This window comes from Pan paniscus, chromosome 2, assembly GCF_029289425.2.
Source record: "Pan paniscus chromosome 2, NHGRI_mPanPan1-v2.0_pri, whole genome shotgun sequence".
In the NCBI taxonomy this organism is placed as follows: Eukaryota; Metazoa; Chordata; class Mammalia; order Primates; family Hominidae; genus Pan; species Pan paniscus.
In genome coordinates this window covers 170,799,399-170,817,923 of record NC_085926.1, presented here as the reverse complement: position 1 = coordinate 170,817,923, position 18,525 = coordinate 170,799,399, and the positions used below count along the sequence as shown (strand labels likewise).

General features: G+C 37.4%; 1 protein-coding gene across 1 annotated transcript in view; it reads left to right on the top strand.

Moving 5' to 3' along the window:
• SPATA16 (spermatogenesis associated 16) overlaps positions 1-18,525 on the top strand; it is a 212,957-nt gene that overhangs the window by 169,050 nt on the left and 25,382 nt on the right. The window contains exons 7-9 of the mRNA XM_055110879.1: positions 7,787-7,933; positions 8,966-9,075; positions 16,782-16,946. Of these exons, the coding sequence (XP_054966854.1) occupies positions 7,787-7,933; positions 8,966-9,075; positions 16,782-16,946 (422 nt within the window). The remainder of the gene's footprint in view (positions 1-7,786; positions 7,934-8,965; positions 9,076-16,781; positions 16,947-18,525) is intronic.

The window sequence follows — 18,525 nt, the reverse complement described above, 5'->3', positions numbered from 1 at the left end:
ATGCCAGATAGCCAATTAACCAGTGATCATTCCAACTCTCATACAGTGCAAGAAGACATCAGTTTCAATGATGTGAGTCTAATAAACATTGAGAGGGAATCTTTAATGTTTGTATTTAATATCTTTAATGTTTGTATTGTCTCTAGTCTACTTTGATAAAAGTAGGATCAAGGAACTTCAGTGTAATAAAGCCCAGAATAAAGATCCAATACAGCTCATTAAACATAAAACTTTGGAATCAATAAGAATTTCAAATGAAAGCGAAATGAGCTGTGTATAAAATTCCTGTGGGATTATGTGTCTTTCTAAGTTTTTATGTGGGTTGCAAGAGAAAACTTAAATATACAAAAATTGATCTTGGAGAAGTAGACCACCAGCCTGAAGTGAAAATTAGGAATCTCGGGAATGAAAACCAATTTTTTTTCTATTTCTGTCTATAACTCTGAAATTATAATGAAGGTCAAAGGGAAATATAATTTATTGTACAATTTATTATCTATATAGTATACATATGACTTTCTGAGATATCAAGTATAAAAATCAAAATATACTATCTGTTTTTAAAAGTAGAGACCATTTTATTATTTATGGGGGGCAATAATAATAACAACTTTGCTTCAAAGTTGCCACCTTTTGCTATTTTCTTGCTGATGTGAATTTGTGGATAACTTCCAAGATAGAAGTATTAGCATTAAAAAGAGTACAAAATAAAACTCAGAACATGATTGAGAAAGAAGTAATGACAAAGCGTTGGCATTACAAAGGTACTGTAGAAACGAAAGTCTGAAACTGATCAGTAAAAAGGAGTCATATAAAACTTACATGGTCCTATCTCACACTAAACAATCAGGACCTTAAAAATGAGATTTTGCTTTAACCTAAATGTCAGAACATTTTGTTATGGACAAACTTCAGGGAAATGACACAGACACCAGAAAAGAGAGGAGAAAATGAAACTTATAGAAAAGTAATGATAGACCCCAACAAATCTGCATCTTTCTAAAAAAGTTTTTAAATCTCTATGATTTTTCTTTTTAAGAAACTGCTTTGCAATGTTCCTTCATGATCTGTTGGCTGTGGTTATGATGAGGTGTCCAACAGAATATACAGATAACAATAGTGTCTATGCTTAGTGCTTTATTTCCATAGAGCTTAAAATTTATTTTATGGATATTTAACTACATAACAAATACAGCTATCCCTCACATATATAGATGAGTCTGTTCATCTACAGTCTATATTTCATGTTTTTGCAGATGTTTTTCTGATGCTGCCGTTGGTTGCATTAAGCCAAACTCTCCCCATTAATCCAATCTTTTGTGACTGAGTTCATATTTCCCAGAGAAAGAGCTGCAGCAAGCCAACTATAAAACTAATTTTTCCATCCAGGCAAAGCTGCTCTGTTCATTTGAGCATCTACTCTACTGAGTCACACAGTACAAATTATTTTACTTCACTCACCCTTCATAAGGTGAACAGAACCCATTTGGGGTTTAGGCAAAATGAAGAACAAAGATAAGGTGATTTTTTTTCTAAGTTTAGTAACAGAAAATAAATCATATCTCAGAAGCTCTAGATATTTTATTAGTTTTGATTTTTTGCAGTTCTATTCCTATTTGGACCATTAAAAATTCAAGATTTGGGAATGTATGTTTTCAGATTAAATTCAAATGTTGATTGAGCATCTGCTAGGTGCTTGAGGCATGAAGATAATTTAAAGATGTGGCCAGGCACAGTGGCTCACACCTGTAATCCCAGTGATTTGGGAGGCCAAGGCAGGGGGATCGCTTGAGGCCAGGAGCTCAAGACCACTTTGAGCAACATAGCAAGACCCCATCTCTACTAAAAATTAAACAAAAATATATTAACTGGGCATGGGGGCATGTACCTTTAGTCTCAGCTTCTCTGGAGTCTGAGGCAGGAGGATTGCCTGAGCCCTGAAGTTCAAGGTTACAGTGAGCTATGATTGCATTACTGCACTCCAGCATAAGTGACAGAGTAAGACCCTATTTCAAAAATGAAAACCAAAAATTAAACAAAAAAGATGGGATCTTGAAGAGGATTAAGAGTTGTCAGGGTGTTAAGACGTGCCCCTATGAAACAGGAGATTCACTCTGGAGTGAACATAAATGTTCCTTACGAGTTTGAGGCCAAGCACGGTGGCTCACGCCTATAATCCCAGCACTTTGGGAGGCCCAGGTGGGTGGATCACCTGAGGTCAGGAGTTCGAGACCAGCCTGCCCAACAAGGCGAAACCCCGTCTCTACTAAAAATAACAAAAATTAGCTGAGCACGGTGGCAGGCGCCTGTAATCCCAGCAACTCAGGAGGCTGAGGCAGGAGAATCGCCAGAAGGTAGAGGTTGCAGTGAGCCAAGATGGCGCCATTGCACTCCAGCCTGGGCAATAAGAGTGAAGCTCCCTCTCAAAAAGGTGGCTCATGCCTGTAATCTCACCACTTTGTGAGGCCAAGGCGGGTGGATCACGAGGTCAGCAGATGGAGACCATCCTGGCTAACATAACCCCATCTCTACTAAAAATACAAATATTAACCAGGTATGGTGGCAGGCACCTGTAGTCCCAGCTACTCGGGAGGCTGAGGCAGGAGAATGGTGTGAACCCAGGAGGTGGAGCTTGCAGGGAGCCGAGATCGCGCCACTGCACTCCAGCCTGGGCGACAGAGCGAGACACCATCTCAAAAAAAAAAAAAAAAAAAAAAAGAGTTTGAATGGAAGATTGGAAGATACTGTAATATTCAGGAAACCCTTTATGAGCTAGATGGCACTTAGACACATCTGGAAGGACAGTGATAGATTGAATAAAGGAAAAATGGGGAGACTAGGTAGTTGTTTCTGAGTGGAAAATCACAAGCAAAAGTTCAGAGGCCAGATAAGCACAGGCAGTGAAATCAGCAGCGCTGGTTATAAAGGTTGATACTAGAGAAAATGTAAGAATCATGGCTAGATTGTGAAGCAGATGCACACTGCTGAGAGCCTTGAATGCCAGGAAAGGAAACGTCTCCAGAGTTCCTGAGGAAGGATGTGACAGTGAAAAAGGCAGGTGATGTATCAAAAATATTCATCGAGTGGTGATGTAGCGATGTATTGGCATGAAACAACACTGGTAGCAGTGAGACTGGTGGGGAAACTCTTCAATAATCCAGATGTTATGTGATGAGAAGTTTGACCAAGATAATAGCAATGATAATGCAAAGAAACAGGCTGATATGGGATGCATTGCAATGTGCAGGTTTAATTAGCTTTTGAGAGACTCACTAAATGGGGAATAAGAGGAAAGAAAAGTCAACAATGGCTTCAAATTTTTAAGCCAGAATAACTGGGTGAATAATGGCTATCCTCATAACAGGCTGGTGAAAAAAAAGGAAAAGAGAAGTTGTAGAGATTATGAAAATCACTTTTGAGGAACATATTTGCTCTATTTTAACTAACTTTTGGAGTGATGAGCAAATAGCAATGTCCCAGTAGGTATTTGGAAATGCCATGTTGGAATTTGGTGGAAATTTCCAGCTGCGACTGTAGCTTTGATGTCCAATTTTTTGGTTAAAAATAGTAGCCAAAGACAAGACTAGAGATATTCCCAAGGGTGTATGTATGAAGAGAGTATCAGTGAGCTGGGGACAGCTGTGAGGAGCACTGAATGAGAAGGCAGGAGGAGAAAGGGGAATGTGTGTGTGTGTGTCAGAGAGAGAGAGAGACTACTACTGAACTCCAGGAAGACGATTTTTAAGGAGAGGACAATAATACCAAAAAGTCAAGAAGCCAGAATAGCTTGAGGACTTGCAAGGTGGTCAGTTTCAGCCTTCCGGAGTACAATAAAATATTTCTGAAGAAGGGAAAACTGTCTACCTCTTTCAGTGAAAGTTTGACATCTTTTCTCTAGGGGAAAAGAAATTGAAAGATTATGTTTCTGCGAGAAATTTAATCTGCATAATCTATCTTTGATATTATTTTCTAAAGCATCCACTTTGCTAATGGTAAAAATTTGGAGCTGTTCACACATGCAAACTGATTTTTTTAATAATAAATTCAGTCATAGTCATATAAATTTCATCTCCAATTGGGATAAATTGTAAAGGAATGCATTAAAAGATGTGTTTCTCCCAAGTTTCTTTTGACATGACAGGAGCAAAGAAGACATTTTTTAATCAATTCTACTTTCCTACAGAAGGGTAATATAATCTGGTTAACTTTTATATCCATCAGAGGCACAGAGCTTTTCGGACACAGGTAGAGGTTTATGAGCACAAAATCGAGAACAATTAGCACTCAAATTAATGTTACATGAGATTCAACATCTGGTAAGTGTGTTGTCATTTTGGGTCATAGACCACCTGTTAGGCTAAATGTTCATACAACAGCAATTTACCCTGCATACAAATGGAAAAAGAATGATACTTGAAAAAAAATTTTTTTCTAAATTTAACCATATGTATATAGGAGCCTCCTACATTTTAAAACTTCAACTGGAAGTTAATAATGGGTCAAATACTCACAGGATGAAGCATATAGGATCATAAGGAACAGAGAATATTTACATTTTTGCAAGCATGTTTTATAATAAATTAGCCATAGTATAGTACTGATATTCATTTCTATTCCGTCTAATCACTGCCAATAATAGTATTGCTCTCCTATTTATCTATCAAATATTTAAGGACAAGAAGAGGTAAACCATTCAAAGTCTTTATGCTATCTATCTACATAAGAGGGTCCTCAAACATCAGGCTGGTTTTGGCAATAGTGCTGCACCAGAAAATGCCAAATCTCGAGGTTACTCAGCTGCCTTTTCATACAATCCAGTTATTGGTAACTTTAGTAAAACTAGTAAGCTCTCCCCTTGCTAATATTTCAGCAAAATAGTATTCGCTTGCAAAGAGAGGTGAGTCTGTGATGATCAGCTGCAGATTTCAAAAGCAAAGAAACTTCCTGCACTTTTGAAATTGAAAAGCAGAAATCACATTTTTACCTTGTTTATAAAAATGAGCCATCCTTTTAAAAAGAGGCATTTTGTAACACAACCACCAACTAAAGAAGCATCTAAGGCTAGGTGCAGTGGCTCACGCCTGTAATCCCAACACTTTGGGAGGCTGAGGTGGGCGGATCACCTGAGGTCAGGAGTTCAAGACCAGCTTGACCAACTTGGAGAAACCCCATCTCTACTAAAAATACAAAATTAGCTGGGTGTGGTGGCGGGTGCCTGTAATCCTAGCTACTCGGGAGGCTGAGGCAGGAGAATTGCTTGAACCCAGGAGGCGGAGTTTGCAATGAGCCAAGATAGTGCCATTGCACTCCAGCCTGGGTAGACAGAGCAAGACTCCATCTCAAAAAAAAGAAAAAGAAAAGAAGAAGAAGCATCTAATACTTGCAATCTGTATGTTAAGATGCCTAAAAGTCACTCTGTTAGTTTGGGAACTCTTGAGCATTTGCTATACTTTTCTAGATAGAGAGTGTTTACTGGCATTCCTATGGCATGTTTCCCGTCGATTTTTATAACCATGACCCTAGACTGTCACAAGGATAGTTTTGAGTGGTAAGCCTTTGTACTTTGGCATCCAGCTGCCTGATTTTCAATTCTGATCCCTATGCTCAGTGTGTGATCTTGGGCAACTTTGGAACCTCTGGAAGCTCCAGCTTTATCATCTGTAAGGTGGGCCTGATAATATGCCCTGCTTCCCACTCCATGATTGAAAAAGATAACCCTGATAATGTGTGTGGCACAGAAGAAGCGCCAGATGAATATTAGCCCTCATTAACAGTAAGGGGTGACCTTGATCCTAAGTCACCAAAGAAAAACTAACATATGTTTGGGATTAAGATGTTTTTGCTCTGTGTTTGGGTTTAAAAGGTATTTTGTGATATTTTAATTATTTCAATAATCAGCATATATTTTAACTCTCAATTTGACAGACATACACTGTTTACTTAACCAAACTGTGACAAATAACTTACTGCAGTGTTTTCCAAACAGTGTTTTGAAAAACTGAGGTTCTGTGGAGAAGCTCGAGGTGGCATCTATGAGTAGGGTATAGAACAGAGTTCAGTAGTGAGGATGGGTAATCAGTGTGCCAGGATTCAAACAGAACATCCCTACTTTTTATTGGCTTTTAATATTGGGCTTGTCAGAAAATTTTAGTTTGGACAAAAGGTTCTGAGGCTTAAAAAGGGGGATGGTGTTTAAAAAAATACTCGTGGTATACTATTTTATTTTTAAAAGAAGTATTACAGACAAATAGTGAAGGCTATATTTGAACAATTACCATTTGAGTTCTGAGTCTACGTTAATATTTTACCTTTAACTAAACCATCATTCAATGATATTTGGGATTTTGCCTTTCCCCCTTTCTGGCAGTGTTAAACGAAGAGGGCTTATTAAACCTCTCTGTTCATCATCCTTTGTTTGAGAAATCTATTTTAATAAACCAAAGCCTTGTTACTCAAAATGGAAATGAATTAAGTGAATCTTGCCTCCAGGTCCCCAAGAGGTTAGCCTTTGTACTTGGGCTTTCAATTCTGGTCCCTCTGTTTGCTCAATTCGTGATCTTGGGCATGTTTGTAACTTCTTCAAGCACCAGTCTTATCATCTGTAAGGTGGGCCTCTATCCCTACCCCAAAAGTAACTTAGTGCCAAGTGATCTTGAAGAAGGGTGCAGTGGCTGTGCCTGTGGTGTCTGGAGTCAGACTACCTGGTTGTGAATCCGGCTTTGCCTGCTTTGGAGCTGTGCTGTTGGGCAAGTTACTTCCCATCTGTGTCCCTCAACCTCTTATCCATAAAGTGAGGACAATAGCACCAACCTTGTGAAGTTATTATGTGGAATTCAAAGAACAGTGCACACAAAACTCTTAGAACAGGGGCAGAAAGAAAATAAGTACTCAGTAAATATTAGCTCTTACAGTCATTAAGAATTGAGTCTGTTTTAGAACCATTTTCATGACACGAATTATTTCCAAGTCTAATTACAATAGTCAGTACATTTATCATTTTAAATTTCCTCCTATGGCTAGATGAAGGATGGTAACTAAATTAATTAGCTTTATATTTTAATTCTCACTTGTAATTTTTCTCCTTCCTTTTTTTTTTTTATAAGTAACATTATTTCCTTACATCTTAAGCTAGGAAGAGAAAAATCAAATTCTCAGCCGAGCGCAGTGGCTCATGCCTGTAATCTCAGCATTTTGGGAGGCCGAGGCAGGTAGATCACCTGAGGTCAGGAGTTTGAGACTAGCCTGGCCAACATGGTGAAATCCCGTCTCTACTAAAAATACAAAAATTAGCTGGGCGTGGTGGCGGGCACCTGTAATCCCAGCTACTCAGGAGGCTAAAGCAGGAGAATCGCTTGAACCCAGGAGGTGGAGGTTGCAGTGAGCCAAAATTGAGCCATTACATTCCAGCCTGGGCGACAAGAGCAAGACTCCATCTAAAAAAAAAGAAAAATCGAAGTCTCTTGTAAAGAGTCACAGCTAAAAATAATAAGCCTGCAAGCTGGTCCTGAATGTCTATTATTCTGAAGATGAGGAAAGATGACCATGTGATCTAGCCATATTTTATTGTTATGCTTTGTGTATGCTTAGATTACTAAGAAAAGTATAATGAAATATGATTTTGTTATGTTATCTGTTTGACCTTTTGATACACATAATATTACTTCATACCTTTCACGTTTATAGTTATCATTTTTTCCAAGTACAATTCCTGAAATCTGGGGGGAAAAACCCTAAAAATATTAAAACCATAACAAAGCCTCTTAGTTCTTTTTCTGTCATATTTCAGATCTTCAAGCACTCCACATGTTGCCTCAGACAGTTGACTGGTCATCTTTTCCTCCCCAACAATATCTCTTGACTCTTGGGTTCAAAAACAAAGAAGATGGAAAATTTTTGGAAAAAATATCAAGCAGGAAGCTGCCGATATTCACAGGTAAATCATCTGAACCTACAAGGTCTAGCATATAGTAGCCTGTGATGAGTTTTGGGCCCCAAAAAATGTTTGAGTTAAAATTAACTCCTTCTAATCTTCTTTGTGGGTTAGTTAACAATACCTGGAATTCTGGTTCCAGGAAATCTTTCCCCAAGAACACACACAATCCTGGAATGCCCACCCCCTTCACTCTAATCATCTAATCATCTTACCCCACCCACCGCAGTCATCAATGCCTAATCAATCATACAGTGCTTAAAGAATACTAGTTTTCATCATTATCAATTAGCAGAGGTAGAAGAAAATTATGCAATAAAACTACTATATGAAATCAAAAATATAGCCAATGACAATCTTAAATTACTTGTATTCTCTGTTGTTGTATTAATGTCTCTTCCCCCCTTTTCTTATGTAATTAGCCAAGAGTTTAGATCTCCTGGAGAGTATTACAGTTAAATGGTGTTCAGTAATCCGAGTTGAAACTTTCAAAACTCAAGAAAATATTCACATGGAGTTGAAATGTCAAACTTATGGGCTGAATTCATGACCAGGTTAAATTTATTCCTGCAGCTCTAACCACATAATTAAGTATTTGTGTTTTGTCTGGCACTGTATCCTCTGAGGCTTATCTGAACTTTGAGCTACATTCAAAGTCAATGGATCTGCACACTTGAATAATACCTAGAAGGAACAAGACAAGAATCAGACACATTTATGACGCATTTTTTCACAACTCAGGAAAAACAGAGTCTGAAGAGATAGGTGAATTGTTATAGGCTGTCTCTTAGATCTCTCAATCAAGAAACACAACAAAATAAATAAATGATAGTGTCGAAAGGGCAGCATCTCCTCTGCCTTTCTCCCCATAGATCTTTCTTTGTTATACGTGTGGTCTAGGGATGGGACTAGTTTCTATACTAAAGATTTCGTATCTATTAGTATTGAGATATTCTTTTATAGCTTGCTAAAGAAAATATTTTGAAATGGAAGTCTGGAGAAAATAGTATAAAAGTTTATTGTTACAATTTTTAGAGCATAAAACACCTTTCGGTCTGACCAGAGAAGATACAGTGAGGCAAATGGAGACAATGGGGAAGCGAATCTTGCCAATATTGGATTTTATTAGAAGCACCCAACTGAATGTAGGTATATGAGTCTTTTATATTTGTCCAATGTACAAATATTAGAGAATTCTAGAAGTATATAAGGCTTACATGGCAAATAGTGCAAGTGTTAGGGGATTTTGGAAACGTTCATAGTAAATCTCATTTGCAAAAACAAGCAAATTTTAGCTAATGATTTTATTTCTGTTATTCTAAAACATACTATAATGCTACACTTTGCAATTTCAAGCACTTATTAGGATAGTGTCTCTTTAAAGAACCTTTTCTTTATGCCTTCCTAATATCTAATTCAACATTGCAGTGAATTTCTCATTTCAAATCAATAAGAAAATTTTAGCAAGCACAATGTTTTCTCTATTTCACTTATTGAGCTATTGCATATAACCATCTCATTACCTACACAAGAATTCAGAGCTTTTCAAGATAGTGCCTTCATACCACACTGATGAATTGGATGCTTCTCTAAACATTGGCAATTGATCTTTATATAGCCATAAGGTAAATTATCTAATCTCTTTCTATGATCCAGGAAAAATATGCCTTTTCTACTTTTCAGTCTTAAAGAGCCCAAAATAAGACCTGAATTACACTGCTATTTTACAAAATTTAAGCCATTGTACTGAAAGTATATAAAGAGAACTTCTCATTAACAGGCTATAAAGGCTGCAGATTTCTCCTCTTTTAATATTTTTCAAAAGGCTTGTAAGTTGGAAATTTTAAAGAATTTCCTTCCTGTTCCCTCTTTTGTGTTACATCATTGATGTGATGTTCTTACCTTAAAAGGGAAGCTAAGAGGGTCATCACAAACAGCTACTTAACATCTGTTCAGCAGTTTATCTGCTCAATAACATTATTCAGCATTTTGGAAAAGCTAAAAAACACCTAATCTGTTTGCACGATTTGCGATTCCATGTATTACAAATATAAAAACACATTTTCACTGATGTTCCTACCACAAAGCTACCCCTTCCCCACAACCATGTTTCAATTATCTCCTCTATATTTCTATTAATAAGAAATCCATCTCTACCTTAGTCAGCTCAGGCTGCCATAACAAAACACCATCCTAAAGACCCACACACATCATTACCCTCATCATCAGGCCCATGCAAGCAGGGAAAGCTTTGCTAACCAGAACCATCACCGTGCAGCATTATTTCATCTCATCCGTGCATGGCTAGCCTAGCAGAGCCAGTGTGTCGGGTGCCGTGGATGTGATCTGCCTGTGGCCTAGCTCTTTGTTTTTTAGTTTTTAGTTTTTTGGGTTTTGGGGTTTTTTGTTTGTTTTTTGTTTTTTGTTTTTTGAGGCAGAGTCTCACCCTGTCACCCGGGTTGGAGTGCAGTGGTGCGGTCTTGGCTCATTGCAACCTCCATCTCCAGGGTTCAAATGATTCTCCTGCCTCAGCCTCCAGAGTAGCTGGGATTACAGCATGTGCCACCATGCCTAGCTAATTTTTTTGTATTTTTAGTAGAGACAGGGTTTTGCCATGTTGGCCCGGCTGGTCTTGAACTCCTGGCCTCAAGTGATCCACCTGCCTTGGCCTCACAAAGTGCTGAGATTACAGGCATAAGCCACCATGCCTGGCCAGGCCTGGCTCTTTGAAGCAATGCCTGCCTTACCTTGTCACTTGTCAGGAAACTGACCACATCACCTGTTGCCAGCTCCGATTTCACAATGTGAACATAGGTTGGGCCTTACTGGGCATTATGCACTTTTTCAGTGTTCTTAACTCATTTTCTTATCACCTTTTAAAGAGTATTCTGGCCATTTGGAAATTTGTTTAGACATGAATCTTTTATGTGACTATAAAGGAGACTTTAAAACCATAATTAATGAGATTCTTAACATCTAATTAATAACTCAGTCTTCTCATATTGAGCCTCAGTACCACTTTGCTGTCTGCAAGGAATTTCATCAACTTTCCTATGTTTGCTAGGGAAATAACAGTTTTTGGAAGATTGTTTCAAAGAGTTTTAATGAAATTGAAGTAGGTAAGCCTGAAAGTGCCCAGGGATCACAAATATATCTAAATATCAGGTACTAGGTTTCTTATTATTTGCTCAGCCACAGCTTCATAAGGGAGGACTGATAAAATTGGCTGCAAAGGTAAACTAGCTTAATGAAGCAAATAATGAATTGGTGACTAGAAATTATTCCTAAACGGTACCATTGACTGTAACCCAAGGAGCCCTCTGTAGTGTTTTTAAGACCCTTCAAGGTGTTCTTTCTTTCTTGTCAGATATCAAATGACATTCACTTGAATATTTAGGCATTGAATTGTCATTATTTGTTACCCTAATTTGTGATACGTGTAGACAAAGACTTTTGCCCAAAGCCATGCTCTGGCCAAGTAACCCTAGGCCAAGTCACTTAACCTCTGAACTATTTTTTTCTCATTTATAAAATAGGCTGATAACTGCTAGGCTCACTTCACAGAGTTGTTGTGAACCATAAGTACATAATCCATGTTCTTGAAGCACTTTGTAAAGTATGAAGAATTTTAGCTTTAATTATTTGTATTGGTTTTGGTTTGCTTTGACAAAGAGACTGTTTTACAGACCTTTTTTTTTTCTTTATCCAAGCTGTGTAGTTTGAAATTACCTATTTTTCTTCTAATATGAAGATTCCACTCGTGTTCTGTGAATTTTGATTTTTTTTTCCTTAGCTTACTTTCCTTTGATCAGTGATTTGCTCAGATCCCTTCACTCAGGCAGGATTTGAGATGCCATTTCCAGCCATGAACTGGACTCAGGACTGCAGTCTTGTTGACAGCAGGCTGTGACCATGCTCATGTGACAAGCAGCCTCACATGTCTTGGTAGAACAGAGCCAATATCAAACACACTTCCATTAGAAGACAGTGAGTGACCAGTGTCTTGTGCAACACATTTATCTTAAAGAATTTTAGATTTTTCAGTCATCCTTAATACTAGTGGCTAAGGCTTTAGTTTACATTTCTGTTGTCTGTTTCAAACAGACAACTCTTTACCCTAGTAGAATGTCACATTTTCATCAAGGCCTAATGGCTAGGAAAAAAATGCCTGTAATCCCAGCACTTAGGGAGGCAGAAGTGGAAGGACAGCTTGAGCCCAGAAATTCAAGACCTGCCTGGACAACGTAGTGAGACCCCATTCTACCCAAAATGGAAAAAAAAAAAAAAAGTGGAACTAATGGCTAGGAAATATACTTTGCCTCATACCATATATGTTCAGAGATGTTTAATTCATTTGGACAAAGTTATTTAATGAAAATGGGCTTGGAATATGAAAATACAATGCATTAAAACTTCAGCATTCATAACAGCAGGAGACCCAAAAGATGATACTAGTCCTTGACATAATACCATGACCAGAATCAGTTACACAATGTTTTATTATCACATTTATACTGTCCCATAAATAATGATAAATATGTAGATTTCTAAACAATACTTAAACAATGCCAAGAATTCTCATGATCTGTTCCCTAAACATATTGAATATTTAGTCACTTTGTAAATATTAGGTTTATAATACCTACCTAATATCTAATTAGAAAAAAGTTAACTTGGCAATAATACACTAAATTATAATATCGTAGGGAATATTTTTTGGCTGCCCTAATTTTCAATTTTTCTCCATTAAACTAAAAGATACATATGTTTGTTCTCCACAAATTACATATAAAGAGATAGCATAGCAACTTACTCTCAACCAAAGCATTTTAAATATAAAGTGAGTAAAATTTTCTTCTAAAGCTAACAAAACACTCTTGCTTCCAAACCCTTGAAATATTTGATAGTCAAGAAGTTTTCTTTACTCAAACATATCTTTTTTAAAGGACAGAGCAGTCCTGGTCATTAACTAGGTGCTGACTGCATGCAGAAATTTCCACTTTGGAACTATGGTTTAGGAGAAGCACATGCATAGTGCTCTGCAATTTAAAAAGCATTTTTCCCTCACATTCTCTAATTTGACCCTCACAATTTGGTGACATTGTGTCACCTTCATTTTACCAATGAGGAAACTGTGGCTCAGAGTAGTGATATATTCAAGTTCACACAGCTAGGGCTCAAAATCAGAGCTTCAGAATATTGTGCCAATATTCTTTTACTAAATCATATTACATCTCTTTGATTTAAAGGTATGATCCTTGCCAGAGGCAAAACATGCATAACACACAACATAGGAATGATTCCATAGCTGGATTCAATTTTTAAAAAATGAACAAATAGGCTGGGCGCAGTGGTTCACGCCTGTAATCCCAGCACTTTGGGAGGCCGAGGTGGGTGGATCACTTGAGGCCAGGAGTTTGAGACCAGCCTGACCAACATGGTGAGACTCTGTCTCTATTAAAAACACACACATAAACACACACAAAAAATAGTCAGATGTGGTGGCGCATGCCTGTAGTCCCAGCTATTCAGGAGGCTGAAGCAAGAGAATTGCTTGAACCTGGGAGGCAGAGTCTGCAGTGGGCCGAGATCACACCACTGCACTCCAGCCTGTGCAACAGAGCAAGACTCTGCCTCAAAAAAAAAAAATAAAGAATTAAAAAAAATTAAAATGAACATATAATGTACAAATTACACTCCAAAAATTAACTGTAAAAAGCTTGCTAAAGAACATGAATTTTCAACTCTTGCTATGAGGTGGTGAATACAGTCGATAAATACGTTTCCTGGTCTCAGAGAGGTTTCTATGTGTCAGACAATGATTCTCTTTACACTTCTGACCCTGGTTTCCTTATCTTTGTAGATTAGTCTACTAGGTACACAATACATGGCCAAACAAGGATGATTCTAGCATTTTAAGAGTTATAATCTACAATATGATACAACCTTGCTGGTGACTTCTAATCCTACTGAACGTCAACCCCATTCAGCCAGCAGCCCTGCTGCTATGGTATTTTTCATTTTCTGGATTTTTGTCCTAATTATTTCACATGCTACTGGATGCCACTGTACTTTTCCATTCATTAACTTTATTGGCTGCTGTCAGTTTCAAACCTTATGTACTGTGCTTTCTGGGCTAAATGTTAAAGAGTTAAAATAATCAAATCTCTTGCCATGCATGAAGCCGCCTTCACAGGATGACTTGCCAAAAAATGACCTAACTAACCATGTTTTTAATACTTCATTAATTTTACTTTTAATTTCTTCCAAGTGAAGCATAAAAAATGTTTACATATGCACATTTGAAATGAACAATAATAAGTGTTTCCTACCCCTTTTTTGCAATGAATGTTTCTATATCTTATGCCAAATGGAAATATATTCCAAATATTTGGACTCCGCTTTTCAGCAGTATAATATAGTGCCACTTATTTGCCAAATATTTATTTGTAACTGCTATTAAATCTTGACAATTCTCTGACTGAAACCTTCATTTGAACTTGCTATTACCTAGCCCTCATTGTACCTGTGTGAGGTTTTAGCTTCAATCGTGGCCACTTTATTACACTCTCTCCAGCAGCTAAGGAGCCCTTTGATCATTCCTGACGTCTCACTGGGAGGGCTACCTGCCTTTAGATTTAGTCTTTGTTAGCATTAGATATTTAAGCTAATTCCTATTTTTTATTATTTTCTTTATTTCCTTAAAGCAACAGCATTAAAACATTTCTGCCACACTAGATACCAATTTTATTTCTTTTTCACTTTGTCTTTCAAAAACCCCTATCTTGGATAGGTAAAATATTAATCTACAGTTTCCTGATAACCAAAACTGCATTTGGCTTCAGGGGGAGGAGGGGTGACTATTAGCAGTCAACTGTATTCTTTCCCTGTTATCTTATTCAAATAGAGCACTTCCTGTTTTGTTACGCATCCAACAATCAGGCTAAAACTGTTGCCTTCCACTATGTTTATTTTCCTGATGTTTTGGAAAATTACACTGATAGATTATGTTCCTGAGCAGCCTGCAGTTGTTTCTGCTCTTTAGGGTTGAGTCACTACACCACTTTCCTACAACTAGCCCCATTGTTTATTTTAAAGAAGGACAAAGAAAGCAATTTTTCTTCAGAATGAAAACCGTTTCTCCTCCAACTTGCTTTCCTCTGTTTGACAGAATGCCATTGTTTAGCTACATGTTTAAACTGATGGGTAGGCTAGGTTTTTCATCAATTCAGGAAGGAACCCCATATCTACCATTTGCAATCATCAATCTTATAGATTTATAGATTTTCAGATAAATGATTAATCAGAAAGAACAAATTAGTGTGAGTAAGAAGACATTCACTGAACAGCATATGCAGGTGTTAGGGACAAATAAAGCAGATACAGCACGATGGTGCCAGCCTTTCTTTATTTCCAAGATTCTAGAGAAAATGTCAGCTTCCAGAGGTTGCTGTCAGTCAGAATATGAGTGTGGCCTTTCAAAAAGAAGTGCTTTCTAATTTTAAGTTGAAGTTCAGTAATGTTAGTTTCTAGCAGTTTTTCTCCTTAGAGGAGATTCTCTTAAGAAAGTGAAATTATATGTCTGCCTTCTCTAATTTCTAGAAGAAATTCTGTTTCATAAGTATGCGCAAACCAAAATAGCCTTTACTCAGATACTAAGCTTTAAGGTGGTGGTTTGTCTCAAACTTCTGTTTGAGATATCTGAATATTTGGGGAGGCACCTAGCTGAAATTTGTATTCCTAGGGCCACGTAACAAGAGATAGTGATTGGGTGAAGCCCAGTATTCAGTTTGCTAACTGCCAAGTCCACAAGCGAGCATAGTGATTCTGGTGTAGGCAGTCCAGGGGGCCCCTGCTCTAAAGGGGCACTTGGTCACTTCTCTTCTGAGCACCAGGATGTAAAATGCAATTGCCAAACTAAGTCGTCTTTTGAATTCCCATTTCTCATCACCCTCTAAATGCAGCAGAAACTCAAGGCTTTTATGTTAACCCTTATATACCCCCAAATCAAAAGTACTTTTTCTTAAAGATAAACTTAAAAATTTCATGACTAACGTTGCCTCTCCTATCAAGCATTACAATTTGTATTAAACATTTTTATAGAAGATAATGTCTCCTCTTTTGTGGATGGCAGTAACAGGCACCTTGGTGGGCCACTTTTTTCTAAATGCGCCCCATCTTAACAAAGCCCAAAATGCCATGGGAGTTGGCAGTCCTTACAAAGGCACACAGTAGTCTGTGTCAAGATGGAACATGTTAGTTGTTGAAATGGTCCCAGTAGACAGAGGGAAGCTAGTCAAAAAGAAAAGGAGACTGTGCAAGGCTATCCAATAAGAACTGGAAATAAAAGCAGAGCTTAGAGGTCTCATGTAAGCTATTGGGGTAAACAGAATTCAACTTATACAACGTTTGTCAAGATTCAACTTGCATTAAAAAATTTTCTTTCAGATAAACAAGATAGTAGGCAACTCTTACCTTTTATGATGCTTTGGTGATATAGATAAAGTTGCCCCTTCTAGGCAGACACAGCTCTGTGGGATCACTCCTGGGTGAATGAAGTGCAGATTCAAATTTAGTCCCCTCTTTTCCCCTCAGCCTAGCTCCCTAATGCAAGACAATCAGCAAATCCGTCTCAACAGTTCTCCAAAGGACTCCCTTTTATGTATATTCACCTACTAGAAAAAGAGGTATAAGACAATTCTGTAAAATGGTAGAAGGAAACATGTATTTGTACTAGATTCCGTTATTTCAAAAGATGTAAATACATTATCACAAGCCCTGACTTCCAGCCCTGGGGAGAGGTCTATTTCCGTGGTTTTGTTCTAAAACATTTCTTTTACTTTGAGACTAGGGGAGTTTTCCTGCATCCTCAGGTGTGATGGAGAAGTTCCAATATGCCAGCCTCCTCAGCCAGCTGCAGAGAGTAAAGGAGCAGTCCCAGGTGATTAATCAAGCAATGGCAGAGCTAGCAACCATTCCCTACCTACGGGACATCAGTCAACAGGAGGCAGAATTGGTAAGTATTTTTCTTTGTTTAAGGGTTTCATAGGCCCAGAGCCAATAGAAAAGTGATACGGTCTGGGGAAAAAAAAAAACAAAAAACCCTGTGGTAATAAATGTAGCCTGAGGGCAAACTCCCAAACCTTCTTGAAGAATTCTAATGGCAAAACTGAAAAATGTAGGAAGGTGTGTGTCTGGTTTTTATTTGCTCACATTAACTAGCTTCCATTATTACAGCAAAAACGTTGTGATGTGTAAAAACATAGAAGGGGGCTGGTTATTTATATCATGTGTCAGGCTTCTGGTTTTTGGTAAAATGAGATTGTTTAATAAACTCCAAGATATATTGATATATGATTCTCATTTATGAAAAAGTGAGAGGACAAAAGAGTAATTGCCGTATAGAAAAATGACCCTACAAAATCATCTTTAGAGTTTTCTTAATCACTTCTAGGGTTAAAATAGATATTGGCAGTGCCAACACTAGTACACTTAGATAAATCAACAAAAGTTGTTTATTTGAAGGGAAAACATAGCTAGTCAAAATAGATGGGGTTTTTTTAGCTGAATTGACGAGTTTATTCAGAAAACCAGACACGTTAGCCACACACAGACCCAGGCAAAAACTAGTTGAAGGGATTCTCACAGAAATAATCTTCAGAGAGATGTGCATATTATAACCATAATTAATATCAGAAATGATAGCACCTCATTTGAAAAACAGTTTACTAAACAGTGTGCTGCCTGTTCAAGGAAAGGTAAAATTTACTCTATATGAAGCTCCTAGTGTGTTGTAGGGAAAGGCCCTTTACTTAGAAGCTTTAATTGAGAGCAGCTAAAACTAATTATAGCCCTGAATTGAATTCACATAGTAATGATGAGAACAGCCCAAACTGATTACCTGTAATTTTCAGATGACTAAAGAAACCCTCCCCCTTTGAGCTTTTTAAGATTTACTCAAGAAATGAGCTGCCAACATTTATAATGTTCATCTAAACCTGCTAAAAGCATGTTAAATAAATACTGATATTCAGAGTAAGCACAGGAAGTTGTATGACCAGCCAAATAATAAAACTATGCATACTAAAGATGAAAACTATGAAATTAGTCTATGAATCAAGGAATTACCAAGTCAAAACTGGCAATAATACTTTCTAAACTTTATGGTTGTGTGCAAAAGAACACCTTCTAAAAGGTTAAATGTTTATCCTGCCATTCATAAGGCACTCAGAAGTATAGTAAGTATGGAGCTTTCAAAGTGCATATTATAGCCTATTTTAGATGATTAATGCTCCTCTGAGATAAGAGGAAGCAAAGAAAATGTTAATTTAAGAAGCCGGCAAAATGTTGATCCTGTCTTCCTGAAAAGCACATTCAAGATTTAAATGAAAAATACAGGGGAATTCTCTGCACTTAAGTCTTCTTAATCACACATCTATATATTTTTTTTTAATGGAAATACTTATTTTTCAAAATATATACAAAGAGCCTCAAACTAGCATTATTGACATTCCTTTCTAAAGTGTAATTTTTCTCTATTTGAAACCCTATAAAATGAAATTTCATTGGATATTTTTATACTTATATACCCAGCA